The 24,206-nt window shown below is 39.7% G+C and overlaps 2 protein-coding genes across 4 annotated transcripts in view; both read right to left on the bottom strand.

The window, feature by feature from the left end:
* Positions 1–7,842: 7,842 nt before the first annotated feature.
* ckmt2b (creatine kinase, mitochondrial 2b (sarcomeric)) lies at positions 7,843–17,149 on the bottom strand. The gene is made up of 10 exons (XM_072664340.1): positions 17,096–17,149; positions 15,121–15,293; positions 14,236–14,434; positions 13,994–14,089; positions 12,261–12,482; positions 11,305–11,390; positions 9,171–9,294; positions 8,944–9,078; positions 8,691–8,816; positions 7,843–8,041 (listed from the first exon to the last, which is right to left on the bottom strand). Exons 2-10 carry the CDS (start codon positions 15,264–15,266, stop codon positions 7,925–7,927), a joined length of 1,251 nt encoding a protein of 416 aa, XP_072520441.1. The 5' UTR covers positions 15,267–15,293; positions 17,096–17,149; the 3' UTR covers positions 7,843–7,924.
* Positions 17,150–18,645: 1,496 nt separating this feature from the next.
* rasgrf2b (Ras protein-specific guanine nucleotide-releasing factor 2b) overlaps positions 18,646–24,206 on the bottom strand; it is a 76,907-nt gene continuing 71,346 nt past the window's right edge. For all 3 annotated transcript variants that reach the window (XM_072664382.1, XM_072664384.1, XM_072664383.1), the window contains 6 exons: positions 23,991–24,075; positions 23,660–23,857; positions 22,155–22,234; positions 21,949–22,066; positions 21,692–21,760; positions 18,646–21,224 (listed from right to left, as the gene is read on the bottom strand). In XM_072664382.1, the coding sequence (XP_072520483.1) occupies positions 21,132–21,224; positions 21,692–21,760; positions 21,949–22,066; positions 22,155–22,234; positions 23,660–23,857; positions 23,991–24,075 (643 nt within the window). In that variant the 3' untranslated portion in view covers positions 18,646–21,131. The remainder of the gene's footprint in view (positions 21,225–21,691; positions 21,761–21,948; positions 22,067–22,154; positions 22,235–23,659; positions 23,858–23,990; positions 24,076–24,206) is intronic.

Raw genomic sequence — 24,206 nt, 5'->3', positions numbered from 1 at the left:
TTCATCTCATACTGGCTGTCAGAATGTGCTACATGTGCTCAAGTCTCACGCCATTATGTTGTCTTGCACAATGTCTCGCAGGTTTGCTCAGTGTGTCACAGGGAACATAAATATTTTGGCTGATAAGTACTCCACTATTGCACTTGTCAGCCTTCATGGCTGAGGCTCTTGGAGATCACTGTAGTGCCTCCATTCTTGGATGTTTATGGGCCATTACATAGCAAGAGACATAGAGAACTGTTCCATAAAAATGTGGAGCGATTCTTTGGAGCCATGCTGTAGAAGAACCTCTTTCGGCAGGTGGGTTTTTAAGAAGACAAAAAAACGTTGTAAAAACAATTGTTGTAAATTACCTATTCAGGTTCCAGGAATCATAGGTTCTACTTGAGAACCAACAGTATGGTCTTGGCTCCGCAATTTGTCTTTAGAGGTCCTTCCAAAGAACAACAGCTATGGGGGGAATCTAGCATTATAGATAGCTGAATTTGATGATGAGCATTTTTCAAAACAAATCAAAAACATATGATAGTGAATTTTTCAAAGCGCACTTGCTTGAAGAAAACATAGAAAAACAGAATGCTGGCTTGCTGTTTCTGATACACATACACACACACACACAAACACACACACATAGATAGCACACAAGAGCACTCTCGAAGGGTGCCATGGCATAACACAGAGACCACTGAGATCTAGAGATTGACAACCAGCAGAGATGTCTTTTTGTCCACACTGGATGGAGCAGGATTGGAACCAATTAGCGAGTAATCACAGACATGTTTTGCTCCTGCACCCTTTGTGTGCTTTGAAGCAGTTGCCATTGGGGAGGCTTTAGAGGCCGCAAATATCTGCTTTGTCCCACCAGCATCTCAATAATAGTCCGTTTGTGTGTAAACGCATTTCGAAAAAGAGTCTTGCAGTCAGAAGAGGCTCCTAATCAACCAATAAGTCAGTTTATTAAATGCTTCAAATAGCAGTAATAATAGCCTGAGAGAGCAGTTAAACACATATGACAGCACACAATTAACACATTGTATACAGCATTTCCAGTCAGTATTAATGCATCTGAAAAATACACGTAAATGTTATCCTTTCATAAATGACATACTGTGTAAAGGTATATAATTATCCTGGTGGAAATTTAATTTTCAATGTAAAATTAAATTAAATCAAATTAAATGAAATCAGGTCTATATGTATTATTATTGTATATAAGACTATTGATATGTTGGTCAGAAGGACACAGGTTTGGTTGTTGACTACTGTGTGAATTCCAGCCATTGTATGGATTAGTTCAGTTCCAGCAAACAGCTTTACACAGTATTCATGTACACATACATACACACACGTGCACACACACGCATATCTACATATATATTGAATATAGAAATAAACACTAACAGCATTAACCTCAGTGAAGACTTTAAAAGTTTATGCTTTTAAGAAGTGAAATAATTAAAAAGCAGAAAGAGAACCCGCTGCCTAAATCTACCCAACGCCTCCAGGAAGACAAAACACAACACGGCTAGTTTCAGTATGGTGCCCCTATCCCTCTCTCTCTCTCTCTCTCTCTCTTTCTCTCCATATAAAGTTAATTGTCTCTGAGAATTAGTGGATGAGATCTCATGAAACAACAGAATGTGCGGGGCCTGCAGGAGGCTCCCCTGGTCCCCGCACAACCTCCGCTTACACATCCATCATCATCAGCCTCAGCATCTGCTCGGAGAGGGCCAGACTCGCTCTACCTCCTGTGCTCGCACGCTCCCTTTAGAGGCGCATTTCTTATTTTCTGCAACGTGCCAAATTTATGGTAAACATTGTATGATAATCACATGATTGCGATATGTCAGTGACTTGTAAGTGTGTGTGTGTGTGTGTGCGTTTGTGTGTGTAGGGGGTAGGTCTATCAGAACTGTTGAGTGAAGCTTTTTGTGGAACAGAAGTCCTGGGTGGGTTTGTGTTTTCCTGACTGTGAGTCACCTCATTCAACTTATCAGCTAACTATCAAGCCCCTAATTGGTTGAATCAGGTGTGTTCGAGCAGGGGAGCATAGTAAATTGTGCACCGCTGTGGGGTTCCATGACTGGATGGGGACGTCCCTGCTTAAAGGAACTGGGGTTGAGGTGTACAGTAGCAGTTTTGAGAACTTTGTGCCTCAGTTATTTATGCAAGTGAACCCGTAATGAGTTGTGGAGCAAACAGAAGGCACATTAATTCTCACCTACACTTTGGATTATATTGATTTAGAGACCAGCACACCATTCTTCATACACTCCTAAATTGGAACTCCACCGATTTTACAAACGCTCTGCATAATTAAATGGGAATTTCACTGAATCCAGCATAGTTTAATGGTTGATATGTACACAAAGTCATTCAGAGTGGTTTGATGAGAAACTCTCCGACTAGGATTTCTTCACAGGGATAGTGATGAGAACCATGGGTTGAGATGTTCACAAGACAAATAATTACCAACTATCAACGGCCAGTAAAACATGTCTTAATGTGTCACAGAAAGCTACTGGTTGTGAAAATGGTGTGAATAAAACATCATTAAACAGGCGATAAAAATCAGATTGAGTGTGTAAGTCTACTGGTCGATTTAGAAAGCCAAACTTGCTATTTTTCATTTTAAAACACTAGGAAGTTATCACTACCACTGTAAACAACACTGCAAACCACGGGATGACTTTGTTTATATGTATATGTATAATCAAATTATTCCAAGAAATAAAAAAAACAACAAACTGGGAAAATTCTCATTAAAAATGATAAGTAGATTAGTTAATAATAAATAATTAATTGTATATTAATTAGACACGTGTTGCTATGAAGCTGGGAAAGAACATCTGCATTATGTGGAGATGTTTCTTCACACCCTCATTTACAGAAAAAAAAAAAACCCAAAACATTTTTGTCTTTATTTTTGAGACTGTAGGTCCACACGTCTTAGCTTAATGATCAACAACAATGATCCTCAAGTTAAGGACCCACCCCTGAAAGAAGACTGGCAAACAGAACAGTAGCCTACCTTCTTATCAACTACTTGTACTTCTGTTTTTCAACCCTAAAAAAACACTGTGTACCCAAAAAGCCTGTGCTGCTTCTCAGAAACACCCCCTCTGCTTTTCCTTGCAGTCTTGTAGCTTCACCTGCCTATACTTGCCCTTGAGTTCCTCTGTGTGTGCATGGAAAGCACCCTATAGGCCCTGACAGGAGTGGCAGCTCAACGGTAAATCAGAAATCAGTGCCGGAGAGAGGAGCAAGCCACCATGAAGGTCACAGCCAGGAGCGTGCCATCTCATGTCTATCCACACAGTGCACACATCCGTGACCAGCAGGATGTCCCTGTCTGGGACCTGAGCGGGTTGTCTATCATAATCTGGTGATCCCCCAGTGGTTTTGATACTCGATTATCCTGCACAAATGCATGACATTTAATTGCACCTGCACTGACATAGATATATAAAAACACACTCTCTCTCTCTCTGTGTGTGTGTGTGTGAGAGAGAGAGAGAGAGAGAGAGAGAGAGAGAGAGAGAGAGAGAGAGAGAGAGAGAGAGAGAGAGAGAGAGAGAGAGAGAGTTTTTATATATCTATGTCACACACTCACTAAAAAACCTGGAGTAAGTCTCTCTTCTCTGTGAATGGTTAGAAGGCTCACCACTAGGGTGCTGTGCTGGGAAGGCTAACAGTAAACGCTAATCTCAGTAATCGGCATCAAATTTGCACTCTAATCCAACTAGATACGCCTGTGTATTTTGCAGTGGAGGAGAATGAACACGTAGTGGATGTGTGTGTGTGTGTGTGTGTGTGTGTGTCAATGGCAAGTTTGTTTTTTTTCTCACGTTTGCATACTGCCACCTGCTGGTTAGTTGGCTGCTGAACCAGTGCCGTGATGACTGAAACCCTGCTGCAGAAATCCATCACTTTAAATTACATACATGTGTTTGTATCGCTCTAACAGGAAGTCTTTACCTTTATTATACCGTTTCTTGATCAAGATGAACTCAGCATGACTTCATTTTTCTTCTAGCATGCAAAGTAATATCATTGTGGCCAGTAGGTGGGGCTGTTGCGGTGCTTAGGGCCTCCAAATGTTCAGAAACAGTTCTGGTGAACTGGCACTTTTTATTTGCTATACAAAATATGTATTTGCTTTACAGTTTTAATGTTATTAAAGGTAAAAGAGTGGTTAATCTGAAATGCTGTATGTTTTCGTTGGGGACTAGTTTGCCTTATAACACCATGCATGTACCTTTTTGCTATGAATGTATTTAGAGGGGAAAAAACACTTTATGCCAAAAGCATATACATCAGTGAAAACATGTATCTCCAATATGGTGGCTTTACAGGGGGAAGCAAAATGGAAGTCAATGTAAAATAAAAGAATTTACTCCAAGTTATTCAGAGCATTTCTATTGGTCTATTGGATTTCTATTGATCCATGTCACAGTGTGTGTGGAGCTTGGAGGCAGAGGTAAATGCAGGTTTTTAAAAGGTACAAAGAGGAGGGGGGGGCAAACACTGATGCTAAGAAAGATAACGAGCATGCCAGGTCACCATAAAGTAATATGACCACAAACCAACATGATAACATACAAGACCAGACAAGGGAATGTGCAAACGAAGGGGTACTTATACAGGGACTAACAAGGCACACTTGTGACTAACAAGGGGGTGTGGCTACAGAGGAGGCACAGGTGAGCCATGTGCACAAACAGAGCCATGTGCTTAAGAGCACACGGAGAAACAAAACAGAGGCAGACGTGACAATCCAGTATGATTTATACAGTGTACAGAGCAGCTACAGGGCTCAAACCATGGAAAAAGCTTAAAACCACTTGACCACTTAAAAAGCCTATGGCTTGCTGGTAGGCCAAAACTTCTATTGCCATAGAATAGCCCCATTAAACACCTCAGACTTCATTGTGAAAGACCAATTATGTTTCTTTAGAATTATGAATTCCCATCAAATGAACTGATACATTTATGAATTGGTGTTTAACAGCTTCAACCCAGAGTTACACTATATTGAGAGGATCCACTGGCGAAAGCAGCACACTTCTTCACTCAGCTCCCACAGTGCAGCCTCACATTAGCATGAGTATGAGAGCAGAGACGGCATGCCCCAACCTACTATAAATACAGCTGGATTCATTTCAGGCTTATGGGCTACGTGTTCCTGGACACTCTGAATGGAACACTGTGACTTTTTCACTTTCTCACTCCAGAGGTCACCTTCCTGCACTGACACGAGATTAGCTTTGAATTAGAGCAGGAAAACTGGTCATAGTTTAATGTAAAATGATGATTTCAACTTGGGAGTCTCATGCTAGGCCAGCCTTTCTTTCCCCCATGCAATAATATGAGTCCTCCACCGCAAGCCCGTAATGGTATTATGAGGGACACGTCATTAATCCACTTGCAGAAAAGGAAATCAGCCCAGTAGAAAGTCTTAGCTTTCTGCTGATCAGACCAGACAAGGCTAGGTCATCATGTGTGGACCAGTAGAATCCATATGGAAATCTGACATATGGCCATATATGCACACATATCATGAGGAGCTGGGCATATATTCTAAAAGATTGTATGCATGTATATACATATTTTATACTGGATATATGCATAAAATATATTTATAATTGGTAAGTAAATACATATACACTGCATATGGGGACACACCTTTTAATGAATAAATTCAGCACACATTGCTGAAATAGATGTGCAAATGCACACACACACTCACAGTCCCTGTGAGAAATCTTGCCAATACAATGGGACTCTCTGGAGCAGACAAACATAAACCTACTGGCACTATTCCTAATAGAAGGCATGGGCTATAGGGGTATAAAGCCAGCCAGCATTGAGCTGTGGAGCAGTGGAACTGTGTTTTCTGCAATGATGGTGCTTCATCCAACACCTTTGGGATGAGTTAGAGGTTGGGGGATGCGTTGGGATGGGAATCATCCAAAATTCTGACCTCACATCTTGTTGCTGAATGTAATCAAATCCTCACAGCAAGGATCCAAATGCTAGAAAGAAAGCTTACCCAGGACAGTTACTCCAACAAAAGCAGGGTAAACTCTTGACTTGATGAATGAGTAGGTATCCCAGTCATTTTGTGTATGCACATACAGTATATGTAGTAAACATTTAATTGAGTAAATATAATTTATATGCTATCATTAAAAACAATACATGTTAGACACATATATTTCAGTATGTGACAAATACATCATCACTGTCAGACAAAAATCTTGTATCTCCAAAATGGCAACTTTACAGTAGATGAAAAACACAATCTTGTCCTTTCAGTGGAAGTTAATGTCATTTTGGAGAATTTCTATTGGCCCTAGGTCAGTAAAAAATCATAAACAGCTTAGTGGTTCCTATGCATTTGTTATGGCATTCTAGGTGGTTGCCATGGTGCCTCATGTGGTTGCAAGCATGTTACCAAGTGGTTGCTGTGGTACTCCATGTTGGTTGGTTGTTACTAGTGTATTTGTATTATCCGCACACCATTCACCATTTATTCCTATGGAAAAAAAATTGTATACAAGCCAGAATCACACAATAAGGCTGAACAATCTGGAGCTAGAATAGTGCCAACAGCTTAAAAACTGTGGGATGTCAGCTTTCAAATATTCTGCAGAAAAGAACAGAAGAATATGTCATATAACAACATCGTACCTTTTCAATGTGCAAATATAAGAAAGCAAGTTTAGTTTTAGTGGGCTGTAATTGACTGCATAGTGTTTGTGTCATGAAGCTCAAACTGAGTTGCAGACCCCCTGGCTGTGATCATTAAGTTTAATCTCCAGAATGAAACACTCACTTCTTGAAAATATAGCTGACCCATCATTTGCATCTCAAATGGCTTCCTACTTCCCATTTAGTGCACTATAACTCCTGAAACTACTGCTTCTCCACTCAAATAATGCATTAACTGTTAAACAGGGACTCATGCAGCCTGTGACTGAATATAAAGGGTCATATATTAGATATAATGTTCTATTTGGATGCAGAAGCCACTATTCTATGACCTACATAGGGTGTACCAAGTGTCTCTTTTTGAACTTAAAGACGTTTTGCCTGGTTAAAAAAAAGGAAATTCCTATCTCAGTCTGTGTGCAACAGTCTTTAATGTTTTTTAAATGCACACGCAAATGAATGTCTGCAGCAAATTCTTCATTTTCTCTTGACAGCCTAAAAAATATGAGCAAAAAACTCTCCAGCTGCTAGCATAGCATAGCGTCTTTCTACTGAAAGATAGGACTTTCTCAGCGAACAGACAACTCATTCATATTTCTCATGATTCATATTTCAACCAGTATTATATTTGATTATAAATAAAATGTAACTGGAGAGCTGTCCTGCTTTCTTTCATTACTTATGCCAACATGATGATCGAGGATGAATACAAGGTCACTTCATTTAATTACATGTTTAGCATTACCTACTGTGTCACTCCGTCAGTCACTCATTGAGAGACACTAATTCTAGTAGACAATTAAATTGTTAATCTCAGTTATAGCTATGGCAATTAATTGCCAGCTAAAATGCCATTAACATGAGGCCAACTTCACTGCAGCCTCTCATTTCAAAATACTGTTGTTTTAACCCCTGATCTACCTTCTCTTAAGGTCTTTCCTTCCGTGCTATACCAATACAAATGTGTTCTGTATGTCTGCCAATGATCACATAGCCTAGCCTACTACACAGTGAAATCATTTTGCTCATTGCATTGGTGTCAGAAATCGCTAGACAAACTCCACCAAACACACGGAGCAGTTTTATTAGAAGGGTTTATTGAGTCTAGATTTCCAGTAAGACCTGCAGTAGTAGTGGAGATTGCAGAGGGCACGGCCTGTGGATCTTTCATCAGCCATGCTCTCAGCTGGACGTTCTGAGATGAAACGGCTCATTTCCTGAACTGGGAGATGGGTGCTGGAACTTTGATGTCCTGGCCCTTCTCCAGCCTCTTCTCACACTCAATCAGAAAGTTGACACCGTCGACCACACACTGAACAAGCTCAACCTGGAACAATGGAGGTTGAAATGAGCCAGCCTGCTATAAATACACCTTAGTGGTCTTAAACATTACAGATGGGTTTGTCACACATTTTAGGCTTTAGACAAAATTCTGTCTATCTAGGAATAGTCTACACTAATATAAATAAAGGTACCCAGATACTTCCTGCCTTGGACATGTAGCTCTACATAAATGTTAAAAGTCATATGGTATAGAACTAAATGTGAGGTTCTTTAAACCTTAAAAAGGTTCTTTAGACAGGCAAATTTAATTTGCGAAGGGTCCCAAGAATGGTTCTTATTGGGATTGTAGCTTCAATCCTGACTCTAATACACCTGCTCCATGTAATATAGGTCTTCAGTTGCATGAATATCAGAGCCAGGTGTGTTGGGTCTGAACTCTTCAGGGTGATTGATCTCCACAATCAGGATTGGGTACTCTTGCTCTACAGCATTGATTTAAGGAGTGTAAGAATAGGCTAAAACTGCCTCCAGTTTTACGCAGACTAATAGAGGAAGGCCTTGTCTGACAGCTCCTAACCTTTTCGGTGTAATAAGGTTGCCCTCCAGTGCAGAGATTTACCATTAACTTTTTTTCCTCAATCCTCTGAAGGCGTTTGGTGAAGGTAAGACCTTCAATATGGCGAAATATTTACCTCAGACTTGCCCAGCCGGTCGAGGTTGGAGATGTCGAAAGTATCCCCTACAGCAGCAGTGTCCACACCACCTGTGCCGCGCTTCTGTAGCCTGAGGTTATCCAGAATCTTAGAGAAGCGTGGGTCCTTTGGGGGGATAGGTATACAATAAGATAGGATCAGAACAGAGCTGTGCATTTTCAACACAATCTCATTCTCCCAGATAAATGGTTCTCCACTCTAATGATCCATGATTCAATTTGTTTGGCAGTACCTTGCTGAGAAGTGGCAGACGGACATGGACTCCAGCCCTTAGGCCAGTGCCCAGGTTGGAGGGGCATGTCAGGATGTAGCCCAGATGTTCATTCCACATGAACTCCCAGCCTCTCTCCTTAATCAGCCTCTCCACCTATAGAGAGGAGGTACAACACTCAAATGTAGTCATTTCTGATTCATAATAAGAATACGAGAATCATGTTCTTGTGAGTCATTCAGACATACTTCTTTCAGTCCTCTGCAGAATCTCTCAAAGACCCTTTTCATATTGCCACCCTTCTCCATGGAGATGACGCGGGTGTGGTCCTCCTCATTGATCCAGATTAAGAATGTTTTCTCATTGTTGTGCCTGTAAAATGACACATCCACCAGATTTAGAACTCCCTATTAAACTCCCTAAAAGCACCCATGCATTTACCTTATTACCATGTATTTTGTTGCTGTCACACAAAAGAAAACCTTCCATCTCCAAAATAGCAAATTCAGAAGAAAAAACCTTCTTTCCTTTCAACGGATTGTGATGAAAAAAGATTTTATGCTAAGTCTATTTGCAGCCTTTCTTGGTCCATTCATTTAGACAAAATATTTCAAAGTATAATAGAATCACAATATTTCTCTTAGTCCATTACATTTTTGACATAATATTCAAACAACTGCCAGTTTCAACTGTCAAAAACTGAAAAACAAAAAAGCAAAAAAGAAGGTTTTTGGTTGACATTAACATTTAGCTTGAATATGATGAAAACTTGAGTCTAAATATAAAAATGGTCAAACGACCTCATATTAAAAAGGGAAATTCCACTGCTTTTTCAAAAGTTCTGAACAGTTCATTGTTTAAGATTCAGTTATTCTGAGTGGTTGAATGTAAAATGTTGCATTACATAGAAACTTACTAGTTTAGTATTATTTACAGTGGTACAATGTATCATGCTTACTATAGACTTATTTTTGAACAAACTGATGTGGAATAAAATAATAGCAGCAAATAGCAAATAGTAGCATATATAACATTTTATTAGTAGTATTATCTTATTATTATTATTATTATTAGTAGTAGTAGTAGTAGTAGTAGTCGTAGTATACTTTATTAATTTAATTAAATTGCTTAAAACATTGAGAAAAAAGTCCAAACAAAACTCCATATTTATAGTTTGGAGTATATTGATGAAAATAGTGTTGCAACATTACCAGGTGAACAATATGATGACTGTTTTAAATAAATATCATCCTTACGACCCTAAAGGAATGAAATTGTTAATATTATAGGTTAATCTGCTGATTATTTTCTCTATTAAATGGCTTGACTAGTATTCAGAACTGGTGGTAATCTCTGTTCAGTTGCTGTTTTTAGATGATAACCTTCCATTTTCAATGCTATGTCTAACACTGGTGTATTGGTATAACCCTAGATGCAATTAGAGTTTTTACATGTGAAGTAAAAAAAAATCAGTGAATTTCTTCTTTAACACACTTTTGCTCAAAACATGCGTGCTACATTAGCACATCTGCCAAATGTGCCAGTCAGTATTAAAATGCATGCAGTTAATAAGTGGTGCACTGCACTGGAGGTGCAAATCTCATGCACCATACCAGATTCCCCTGGCATCAGGCCAGTCACGAGCCATCCCTGCACAAGTCAGCAAGGGCGAGACAGGCTTGTCAAACAGGAAGTGATCCTGGGATGGACAGACCAATCAAGAACAAAGGAGAAAATGAGGGGGAGGGATGAACAGGATAGGTAGGGTCTGGATTAAATGCTAAATGTCTCAATTCTGTCCCTGCTTCCATCCCTGTCCAGCCATTCCACCAATTACCTCCTATTTCACTCTGATTAAGCAGCTTAACCACTGATTCACTCAGGTGCAGCACCAATAAACTAACATAATGGTGCACTGGAGTGCACTGGAACCTAAATGTAGTGATTTGAAGCTTCAATAGGAGATAATTTTATTAAACTGAATAGTTTTCTACTTTTTCAGTTGCTCTTTTCAAAGAGGTCCTAGAATCACTGCTAAATACTCCAAATAAAAGTTAGTTTAATGTAAAATGAGTCAAGTGGTCCTCACAGCGCTCATGTAGACATGAAATATTCAAATGAAAGGCTCCTATAACAGATTGTATTAGACGAGAGACTTACATCCCTCTTTAGTCAACACCACCAATTTATACCTGACCTTTTCAAGTTAAGTGTGATGTAGGTGAGGGTCTGATCTCTGAGGCTAAAGCAGAGGTTCATTATATGGCAATCATTCAATATTGCTTCTTTATGCCAGAGTGGACAGACAGGCAGGGTATGGTCACTACTACAGAACAGCGTTAGCTACACTCTAACTGAAGATCACTACTTCCTATGTCTTACCAAATGCCTCGTGCATCAGGCCAGTCTCTGGCCATACCAGAGGCAGTGAGGAGAGGAGACACTGGCTTATCAAAGAGGAAGTGCTCCTGAGGTACGCCAGCATGAGAGAAGAGCAGCAGTATGTGTGTTAGTATGCATAATGGATTTTGACAACAATGATATACTACATGTCTGTATATTTGTGGACAACCATTCTAATTAATGCATTCAGCCACATCCAATACTTTTGGGATGAGCTGGGGGGTTGGGGATGAGGTCGGGTGGTGATTATCCAACATCCTGACCTCACTAATGCTCTTGTAGCTGAATGCAAATCAGACCCTTACAGCATTTCTCCAAAATCTAGTAGAGAGCATACTCTGGATAGTAGTTACTCCAGCAAAAACAGGATTAATTTGGGAAGAAACAATGAATGATCAGACGTCCCAATCCTTACAGTTTAAAGAAAAACCTTAGCAATTCTATAGATCTACCTTATTGAAGTCTTTAGCTTTGTCTCTAATCAAATTAACCTGATCCATCTTAATTACTGTCCTCAAAAGTCCTTGTTCGGGTAAAGTGTGTTAGATTTGGGTTGGAGGTGAAATCTGCTGTAGGCTAGATCTCCTGCACATAGTGCTTTTCAAACATCTCGGAGGTGTTCTGCACTAGAGAGAAACAGCCAGCATCATGTTTTTCCCAATCTCATGACTAGCTTTGGAGATTTTATACATTTAAATGCTATGTGAGCTTTAGAGTTTTTTCTCACTTACATCAAAAAAACCATCAACTGTGAAGTTCTTTTGAGAACCAAGTGTGGTTCTTTTATTGCATTCTTCTTCTTTGAATGCTTCTTAACTTCTAAAGTAATAAAAGTCAATGATGTGCCAGGTGCTCCTTATATCTTACTGTTGGATGGTAAAGGACATTTGTATCTGCTAAAGTTACACTCAGTTAGCCTTAATGGAATGTCTTACGTCAATAAGCTGCTGCTGATCCTTGTCAGTCATTTCAGTCAGGCTGTAGTATTTGCCGGACAGGTCCCCTTTTAGGCCAGACAGGGCCTGAACCACCACACGCTCTACCTCACGCCGCTCAGAGCGTGTGCATGCTGGGGGCAGGCTGAGGCCACGGATACTGCGGCCTGTACGCACACGGGACGACAGCACATAACGCTCGTCAAACATCCCAGAGGTGATCTGCACCAGAAAGAAATATTATAGTCATATCTCAGCTCCCAACACCCCAGGTATTCATGGTCCATGCTGGTTTGTTTTAGGGGCGGTGGGAGCTGGGAAAAAGCAAAAATGTCAACTCTCTAGGCCAGGTCTCCTTAAGTCTGATATTGAAGGGTGTCAGTTGTAATGTTTTGATGTTATGCTTATTTATAACTGAAACACCCTATGTTATCAGTTTCCTTTTGTCATTTATTTCTTGAGGTATAGATGCAATTAAAATTATTCAACCCCCCAATGAAAACAGTTTTAGCTTTAAATAAACCAAACAAGAACAATTTTAATAACTCAGCACAACTAATGTAACAAGTGCTTTCTCCCAATTCAACACAACATGCCACTTTTAATGACATCTGCAGTGTCAGACTTCAATCCCATAGCCAGACACTGCCAGTGTTCCTGAAGTAACTAAAAAAGGCTTCCAGTTCACTAATATTCTTGTGTTTGTGTGCTACAACCGCCTTTTTCAAATTCCACCAAATATTTTTTATGGGGTTCAAGTCAGGCGACTGTGGGGGCCACTCCAGAACCTTCCAGGACCTTTTCTAAAATCAAGCATTGGTGGACTATGCAATATGCTCGGGATCATCATTGTATGTGAAGGTCCAATGATGCCCAAACTTCAGCTTCATCACAGAAGGCATAACATTTTCTCCAAGGAATTCCTGATACTTACTGCAGCTTGTCAGTGCCAGAAGCAAAGCAGCCCCTGAGCATCAACAAGCTACCACCATGCTTCAGTTTAGGCAGGGTGTTCTTTTTAGCATATGTTTTATTCTACCTCCACCAGACATACCGCTGATCTTTAGGGCCAAAAAGTTCCAGTTTTGTTTCATCGCTCCACAGAATAGAATTCCAAAACCTCTGTGGCTTATTAATCTGGTTCTGAGCAGATGACTTTTCAACAGAGCTGACTTTTCTTGTGCTTTTGGGTCAGCAGAGGTGTTTGGGCATGGAGACTGCCAATTCAGGATTCTGGTGAAGGCCAGTGATAGCATCCTGTTTCTGCCACATCCAGGTAGTGTAGCCAGTGTTCCTTTAACTTTAAACTTGCAACTAGGCTTCCAACTGTATCTCTAGGAACATTCAGTGTTCACTTTTCCTTGTTTGTGCAAGGCAGTTATTTCTGTTCTGAATTTTTTGGACAACTCCCTTGACTTGATATTTAACATGCAATCAAATGTCACATTTAACAAAACCCTTAGCCAGTCCAGGAATTTTGGATGTTTTATATCAAACATATCTGAAGTAACTAATGAAGCCCTTGATTAGTAGCAGCAGGTATGCTGGAGACAACACCTGATTTGCAAATGTGTTCAGAGAATTGTGTTGAGCTATTTAAATTGTTCTTGTTTGGTTAGTTTATTGCAAACAGCTGAACGTTTATACATTTTGCCAAGAAACCCAATTTGCAATGGAGATTGAGCCACTGTAGATAGCAGCAGTCTGAGCAAGCCCGAGAGTGTAGGCTTTACCTTTGAGCTGTCCAGATCTGTAGGGTGTTTCATGGTCTTTGGGTCATAGCCATTGTGTCTGTCCTTGATGACTGGATCAAAGATGTCAGCAAATATCTGAGGATTACAACCATACTCATTAACACAGGCCGGGCATACTACGAGAAGCCACAACACGCACTGATGAGATTTGCCTGCTGTGACAGAAGACGCCCCTCTGGGCGATGTGTGTTTACTGTGTTAGCAGTGTGTGGCTAATGCACCTCATAGCTCTCCTCGTCGCCGGCCACCATGCCCACAGTCTTGATGAATGGGTGCCCAGGGTTATCCACCCCAGTCTGAATGCACTGGTCTAGTGTCCAGTTGTTTGGGGTGATCTTGTCCCTCAGACGAGCATAGATGGCAGGAGTCAGAGCAGATGCCATGCAGTTGTTATGTTTGCGAAGGTCTGGGAAGTCAGCGCTAAAAACACAAATTCACAAAATTGCCGTGGTAACAAAACCTTGTATCTTTAAAACAGTAACTTCTGCAGGATCTGCAGTGAATTCCAAGAAAGTGAAATCAATGTCTGCTGGTCCATGGTCCAATTAAAAGTTGTAAGGGCACAATGGCAAAAACAAGGGCGAAAACGAGGTTTGGACATGGTAGTTGGCCAGACGTTGACCAAAGACTTCACACACTTCATAACATGAAGCCTGTATCAACTAGTTACAGCCATTTCAATGACATTCTGAACCACAGATTCATTGTTCTCACCATAAGTGTTAAAATGGACCACCAGCACTTTTATTAGAGACATCTAGTGTTACCCAGAGCGTACAGTACGTACAAGTAATGCTCCACGAATCAGGTCATGTTGCCTTGCATGTCAAGTCTGGCACAGACAGTGGTGTAGGATGTGACTCTCTGTCATTGGACCCGATTTAGAGCATTTTGCCTTCTGAGCCAAGTGTGTGAAAGCTTCTTGGGATACACAACCTTGCATTTTCACAATCAAAAAAACTTGTATTGCGCAAAGAAGGTCCATCTAATCTGTGAAGTCTCATCTGTTACTGTGAATACCTTTTATCTAACCAGCATTACTTAACAGCTCAGGGTTTGTGTTCAGCCACTACTGACACTTCGGCCACAATGATTCCACCTCTCACCTTGGAGGATAGAGCTTCTTCCTTTCGGCAGCAGAAATGCCAGACTCGCTCATCATGTAGCCAGCCCCCAGGGTGCCTGCCCCGAGGCTGGCCATGAGCACAGCCGTGTTGCGGCCGGACAGCAATCGAGTGAAAGTGCTCGCCATCCTCACCGCCTAGATATCCAGTCAGCCCTGGGGTAATAATGTAATATTTGCATTTAATGGGGAAATTCAGGGGGAAAGCCTGTATAGTCAAATGTGCTATAAACTCATACTAAACATTTGTTTTATTTGTTAATTAAACATGTAAACAGTAATTGTGTTATCTGTAGAGATGGCATTAGAGTATGAATGCATAATAAATGAATATGGTATCACTTTACTTTCCATTGGTCCATTGTACACGTCTCATAAATGTTCACCTGACATTCAATTAACATCAACTGAATGGCCATTAAACGCAACTGAACTGAACTGAAGTTGAATGTAAATGATTGTCTATTGATTGTAACCCTACACCTAATAATACCTTGGGTAAGATGTAAGGTTTAGGTTTAGGTTTAGTTTAGGATTTAGGGTTGATTCAAGGGTATAGGTAATATTAAGCTTAGGGTTAGGGTTACATGTCGGGTTACATTCAATAGACAATCATTTATATTTAACTTAGAGTTCAGTTGAGTTTAATACATATTCTCATCATGTCAGTTGAATGTCAGCTGAGCACCTACAAGGCATCTGTAATGGACCATCCAAGTAGAGTGATATCCTTAATATATATTAATTTGTATTAATATATAATAGATTTACATATAGAATTATAATAAATGTCATTTTAAATCGAATGAATGTAGTCGAGACACTGCTGAGGTCATACCTTTACCATTACCTTTGAACTTCATTTCAAGGTAACATATACAATCTTATATTTCAAATGACCCCAAATGCCCTAGACTTGTATCACGTACATACATGAGTACATAACATACTCCCACAGCTTCAACTTTGGATGAACTTTAGAGTGTTGGAAAATGTTCCATCTAAAGGTTAGTGTAAAGTTCAGCGTAAATCGACACTGGTGTGTGAACCGACTACATACATTGTTATTTATTAGAACTTCAATAATGAAACACCGTGCAACACTCAGCCTGGACCTACACAGACTACACATGACATGTCACGCCCACATGACATCACGTTTCTATATATAAACTCGTTATAGTCTCCAGACAAAGCTTTAGCGCTGCCCCGGGGTTCATTTGGCTTCCTCCTAGGAGGCATCAGTGAATGTGGTAAAAGGTGAGCGCTCTCCCGCAGCTCAAATGGGCAGCAGGGGCAGTATTAATAGCAACAAGTGTAGATTAAGCATTACTGCCAAGTCTTTGCTGGCAGGAATAAGCTCCACTGACCACATGATCCACAGTGACATTCTAGACCGGTCAGAGGGGCTTACAAACTAACAGGGGGGTGAGAGAAAGAGAGAGAGAGGCCCTGGGGTGAGCAAGCTCTGCAGTGTCAAAGCCAGTTAACCCACAGCAAGGGGGCGTCTGAGACACGTCACAGGTGGCTGGATTTATCGTCTCGCTGATCAAAACAAAAAATCGAATCTTTGTGGTTTTAAGCATAAGTAATTTATGATGACACTAATGTATAATTTGACCAGCATTAATCAATGGCTAAATTAATTTCAATGTAAATATGCATAGCAAAAATCTATGCATACTTGAATACTAATTTAAGGTTTGAACTAACAAACCACAAGCTGCTGTATTTACTACTCACATAATCCCTCACATAATAGTACAGTTATAATCACTAAATGCACTGAGCCATAATCCTCCATGCAAACCATTCTGTCATTCATAAAGGTCTTCATATTTGCCCCATTAAAGAAAAATCAAATATAAACTATATATATATATATACACAAAATGAAATATAAAAAGAATGACTACACTATTACTACACCTTCTAAAAGCTGAATGACATGTACTCACTGTAGAGAGAGAAGGGAATGAGTTCCAGTCACACAGTCCAGCAGGTAGTGCACTGTGGAGTGAGACTGCGCTGGGCCCACACTGCCAATAAGAGCTCATCCCAGCAGCCAATCCAATTCCAGCCGTCAGCATATGAGAGCCGTCGGCACCTCCCTGTTTCCTTGCCCTTGAGCTCTGTCCCTCACAGGGCGGTCAAAACCTCCGGGCCTTTCCACACCAATGGGGCTGACCTCTCTTGCCCTGTATGTGGCTATGCAAACACATAGCCTCATGCACACACACACTGGGTTGTGTCCACCATATTTTTAAGTTTTGCATAGTCTGTCTTGTCATAGCATGGAGCAAGGTTTACAATAGTTCTTGGATTATACATCAGGTGTATTTATGAAATATTATCAGCTGTAATTCACTCGAATGAATCTGATAAATGAGCTTTGACTGGTTCTAATGTACTAACGTACAGTGCGCAAATCAGACTATAATAGCTTATAAAACACTGTGTTTGTATACTGGATAATGTGTGTTAGATTGATGTCCGGCATCTATGCTGCAATGGATCTGTATGTACGCATGTGTTACAGGTCTCTGTTGTGCAGGCAGTGTATAGCTGAAGGTTATACTTTGGTTAAACGGGTGAGTGCTTTGCGCAAGAGAAACCTGAGAGCTTTGGTATTATCGGGCTTAATACCAGAGTCCCTGCTGGGTGGACACTTTCATCCTGCTCTTCCTCCAATGGATTAGAGAGCGAGGGAATGAGACAGAGCGAGAAAAAGACAGACAGAAAAATCTTTTTCATTTCATTCATGTCATTGACATTCATTAAAGCATTAAAACATATGTATTACACACTGAATTACAGTTCTGATATCTAGGGCTGAATGTGACATATAGCACACTGAGGGTCTTCTGTAGGTGCGTCCAAACATGTTACGTGACCTGCCTCAGACTGCACAAAGAGTGAAATATGAGAGACTGTCAAAGAGCCAAGAAATGCCGGCATCACTCGCACCAGCTGGGAATAAATAGTTCTGCTAAAAGCCAAAAGAGTGCTTGATCTCAACAGCACTCTGAGGGCAGTTCTAGGACAACTTACAGGTCCATGGTAATATTAGCCACATTACTTCTATCTGCTGGCTTAATGTTTTCACATAATCACATTTTAATGAGGCTTTACTGGATCTTTAAGATGTACTACAATGTGCTAACTTGTATACTGAGGGCTTGAAGAGAAATTAAACCTTTTAATATTAAGAAACATGCGATTCCCCCTTTGAACCACAAGGTGGCAGCACCAGCATATCATGACTCTTAACACCGGAATCTTGTCTCTCCATTTTTGCAGAAGGGTGGCAAAGGTCCCCTTTATTCTAATGAATTGTGAGAGTCTTTGAGTCACTACACTACAGTATAACATGCTACATTAAATATGTTAACATACACTTCAAATAAACATTAAATGGAAAGTAAAGAACCTGTGATTCATTCAGTTTCATTCAAATACAGCTTCTGTGTGACAGCACTGTACTGTTGAGGATTAGACACACGGCCAGTAATTCACTTGGTCATTTTTATTTGAAATGTAAGCATGAAATCGGAGTGCTGAAGCTTTACATTCTCTGAAAGAATCAGTGAGCAAAAAATAAATAGCAAGAGAACAAATAGTACCTAGACATCATACAAAAAGCATTATCACATGAGGAATCCTGCTTAAACATGCACCAACATGCAGCACACAACAGTAATGCTATGTGCACATTACTAAAGGATGATGAATCCATTAAATTAATAATTAAAAAAACAGACAAAGGACTTTAAATGAATTGAATATGCTACATTTCTTTCACCTAATTTTGCAAAGTGGAACAGTACATTAGAAGTGCTTGCAAAATTAAAGTATTACTTAAAAAAAAAAGAAATCACCATAACAAACCCGTGAGTGACGTACTATATACAGAAAAGGGTCAAATAAATAGGTCAAGAAATAAATACCACTATTACACACTCAGGTAAGCAACGCTACATTGCTGAAAGTGCAACCCACCCTTTGCAGACCCACTCCCACCTGAAACAACTCATATACCTTTTAATGTATAAATCCACACACACACACACACACACACACACACACACACACACACACACACATGAAGAATAAAAATGAATCTAACCAAATAAAGTTATGTCAGACAAAATGATCGTCTTCATACAGCACAGTGGTAGATATAGATTGTCGTGGTCATGCAGAAACCTTGTATCTCGAAAAGCGTCAACTTTACAGGTGAAGGAAAACACCTTCTTAACTTTCAGTAAAAGCCAAAGTAAAAAATAATTATATTTCAAGTCATTTTGGAGCATTTCTATTGGTCTATTAATCATGAAAGGGTGATACTGTCACCACTAATACTTAAAAAAAAAAAACACTAAACACAACTGCCAGATTTAAATTTTGTCAAAAACAACAAAAGAAGAGACACAAGGTTTTGCATCACAGCGACAATATTTATGGCCAGTTTTGACAGTTCTCTGCCAACTATATGCATATGAAATTTCCAGCTTTCATGACCCTAAAAATGGACAAAACAAAAAGTGCAGTCCAATGAAAAGTCATTTGTCATTCTTTTGAGGTTTCAAGAAAAAGAGACTATACAGCAGCTATGAAACACCAACACAAAACATCTCTCGCAATGTCATTTTCCAGCATGCAAACATGGTCTGTTGCATGCAAACTGATAGAAATATTGCCCCTTCGGTTTTGGTGAGCTTATACTGCAGTGTCAGGAATCATTGAGTTACTCTGAAGCTGTAATGAGGATCATTCAGGATCAATTCTGCATTTAGAAGCATTTAGACATTTTCACCAGGTAGAATTACCCAATGGTACTGTACAACCATGGATTACCAACTAACATGATATTAGCTCTGATACTTCAAGTGCAAAACATGACCTAAGCATTATTTGTGCTCAATGCTACAACCTGATCTTATTCTAAAGATTGTTTTCAAGAATAAGCTGGAAGGGTTAAAGGATTTAAGGATTTTTTGGAGCAATACCATGTAGTATGACTGGATTCTTAAGTTTACGACTGCAATGCAATTTCCAAATTTTGATACATCGGTTTGAAATGCCGGACATTGTGTTGCTACAGCGACTGAATATCCTATGTAACTATTGTTGCAGAAACATTGTTTTTTCATAAACTGGCAAAAAGGCACCTTATAAGCATTTCATAATAATAATGTCTATTTTCCATCTTTTTAAAATATATATTTCCCATATTTTTCCATTATTTTCTTTTGCTTTATCTTCATTATATCATTCAGGAATGGGTGGGGGTTCATTAAGAGACATACATCATTTTAAGAAGCACAATCTGCATTAAGTATCTGGCAAAAATCTGTAAAAAGCTACTGTACATTCGAATTCATTTTAAACTTAAAACCCATGAAAATAACAATCTGTTTGTTTTGGTTCATTGCAACTGTCCTGTGGCAAAACAGAAAGGAAAGAACTGAGACTGACGACTGACAAACTAAAGGAAGGCCAAAAATCATGGAATGAATCCACAGTCCAGTTCATGCACAAAATTACCACCATGACCTATAAGTGAACAGATCTTGAGCCCCTACAGCAAATCCATACCACCACACACTGTGTAAGTTCTGGTATAGAGTTCTACTACTGTACATGCTACATTTCTTCTATTCATTGTCACATTTCTCCTCCCTCTTATATATATATCATTTTACTGCTTTCACCATTAACACTCACTTGATCCTTGACCTGCAAGTCAGTGGCAGTTGCACTAAGCTCATGTCTCATTCAGCTTCACTTCATTTGGAACTTCAACTGAGATTTTTCTTGCTGAAATAATGACTTTTTCGGCCTCCTCTCCTCATCCATTCACACCTTCGTCTCCACGGTGGTAATTCTTCATTCTTACGTTCTGTCTTCAGTATCAAATGTGAGACAGAAACCACAACCTTGTGAAAGAGAAGCACATCTTGAAGGGGGGCTGCCTGCTGCTGAGGCTGTGGTTCAAGCAGGAAGCCTGGGCTCGATCTTTAGAGACAAGTCATACAACGTGTCTTCATCCATGATCAATGCCTTATCCAGCAGATACTGAGTAACCTAGATGTGGGACAGTTTGACAAGAACAAGAAGGAATATAATAATAATGAATCAGAACTGAAAGGAACATCAAAGTGCAGATGCCATGAGACCACTTTAATTAACAGAAGATCTTCACTTCACATTCAGGAAGCAGACACTGTAATACAGTCAATCAGCTGGTTATGGTGATTCTAGACAAAACTAACTTTATTAACAAGTTTACTGTGTTTACAAGTTTACTAAACAAACATGGACAAGTAAATGCCAGTCTGAAGGTAAAACACATACAATTTAGCCTAGCAAAGAAATTGGTGATATGATATTGCGCAGTGTTTGTTCTGTTTACTCTAGCAGTTAACTCAACTGTATTTACTTGGCTCATGCAACATATTATACTTGTATTAGACATGTACAACATATTTACACTTTTTAACATTAAGGGTTCCCTTTAAGTAAAAGTCTGGTAAATACATGGTCATTCTCACCCTAGGTTGATGCTCTATCCTGTAGGGAGTTTGCTGGAACTGCCGGATCTCACGAATGATATGAGATATCTGTTTGTGGAAAACAACATTTATAGGAGCTGTTGATCTAAAAATATGGCAAATCAGAGTTTATTTGACATACACTATATGCTCATTCACTGCTTCTTCTGAAATCAAGGGTGTTAAAAAAGTTTGTGCCGTGTGTGAGTTCTGGACGGAATGCTGGATAACCTGGATTTCAAGGATTCTGAACGTACCATTCTCATCTTTGAGAAGTTGACCAGACCCTCTTCAGTAAAGTTTGGGGTTCCTTCTTCAATAAACGCCAGGTCTGTCAGATACATCCCCAGATAAGGGACAGAAGGTGGATTGCAGCTGCAAGGAAACAAAACAATAAAAATGAGTTTTAGAACAAAATAAAGCCAGTTTCCAAAAAGGTTTGTTTTTTTAATCAGAGTCTCACTTTTTCAGGGTTTCTCTCAGGTTTTTAAACCGTCCCTCTGATGACACGGTCTTCTGTAGCTTGTCCATGAGCGCTTTAGTCTGTCCATAGACAAAAAAAAGGCATTATGTCAGAAACAAATCCAGCAAGCTCTCAGCCAGCTCAGACACAGAGCATTATGGGTATTTATTCCCTAATCTGTTCCCTGCGATAAAACAAGCAGCCTGCATCCTTCCAGTATTGGAAGCATCCTTCCAGAGTGTTCCAGTATTTGTGTCACTTTTTTAAATTATATACTGATAACTATAGTATTGTCAGTATGATCATTATTGTAATACAGTAAGATGACCCAAGGGTAAAGGGTTTGCCTAACTTGCATAGCCTAAGTTTCTTTCACTCTCTCTAGCTCTTTCTGCCAACAGCCAATCACAGTAAGAATTTTTAGAAAGCAGAATTTGACCTTTGTTAGCTAAACATTTTTGACTGATTAGTAAAGGACAACACAAAATACAAATCCACAAAAGTGCAATAACACACAAGTGTAATAAAGGAAATGTAACACATTAATTTCTTCATATTTATTTATTTATTTTGAGATAAATAACTTATTATAATTCTGCTATTATAATGATACCTATTAAGTAATCAATTTATCATTATTGAGATACAGTAAATGGATAAAAGTATCAGGACATCTCTTAATCATTAAATTCTGGTGTTTCATTCAGTCCCATTGCCATAGGTGTATACAATTAAGCACCTAGATCATGCAGTTATTACAAACAAGATTGGGTCGTTCTAAAGAGATCACTGAATTCCAGCGTGGTTCTGTATGTAACAGGGCGTCATTGCAACAAGTCAGGTGGTTCGATTACCCCCCTACCCCCCCCCCCCCCCCCCCAAGATATTCTACCATAAACTGTTAGTGGTGTTATTGAAAAGTATACACGTTTAAGAACCACAGCACAACAGCCACAAAATGGAAGAGCATGTAAAGCTATAAGCAGGGTTGCCAAAGGAGCAGTGCATAGTGCATAAAAGGTGCCAAAGCGACAAATGCCTATGGACTTAGAATGGGATGTCAGTGGGATGTGTAGGTGTCCCAAAATGTTGGTCCATATGTGAACATTAGAAATAAAAAGCTCCTTATCTGGAAGGTAAGTGTTTATTTGCTCAGCGAAACATTTATCGTTTCATCAAACACCTAGTTTGGTAAATCAGTGCTTAATAATAGTAAATCAGATAAGCTGCTAAAATGGTATTGAACATCCATGTGCTGGCTGGAAGAGTATAGGAGAAGCCTTGAACCAAGCTTTGTTATTTACACTAGCTCACAGGATCTCAAATACTTTCTTCAGAATGAGAAATCGTTATTTCTTGTGTATTTATGTTTACCTGCATGTTATATGGGATTCATATCACTCATTATATTCCCATCACAATTATTATACAAGCAGAAAAGCTCCTTGTTGTGTTGTGCAACATTACAATGCAAAGCTAGTGGAGCTCTAAGAGAGTCTCTTTACCTGTTTGCTGATTTTAGCCCATGTCTTCTTTAGCCTGTAGATGGCGCTGCGGTTCAGAGCAGAAGTAATCTCCAGCACACCGTTGTAATTGTTCAAGCAGCGGCAAATGTCAGCTACGGCCACCCACTTCTCTATGGAGCTGGCCCTGGAGCCTACATCTGTGTGGCTCATGATCTGAGAGGCTACCAGGTTACTCATCTGCAACAGCAGACAGAGAAAAAGAAAAAGAGAGAGAGAGAAAAAATCTCTTTAACAGTGCAAACAATGTACATTCACACAGACCTTAACTTTACTCTGGAACAAGCTGTAGTAATTATGCCTTTGCTCTCACATCATTGAAATGTTGACTGGTCTTCATGATGTAGGGAGTTCTCTCAGATTTGTCCATTTTCATCCAGCCCTGGCCCAGAAACTCCCTAAAAGCAGAACATCAGAACCAAAAAGTCACAGACAAAAACCTGGACAGAACAAGACACCATTGCACCCCACTTTATTTTTACATGGGCCCCAAACTGGCATAGCAGTTTCTAAGTTATAACTAGAAGCA

The sequence above is a fragment of the Salminus brasiliensis genome, chromosome 20, assembly GCF_030463535.1.
Source record: "Salminus brasiliensis chromosome 20, fSalBra1.hap2, whole genome shotgun sequence".
Taxonomy (NCBI): domain Eukaryota; kingdom Metazoa; phylum Chordata; class Actinopteri; order Characiformes; family Bryconidae; genus Salminus; species Salminus brasiliensis.
Note: the sequence above shows the minus strand (reverse complement) of the source record. Positions and strands in the feature narration are given on the sequence as shown.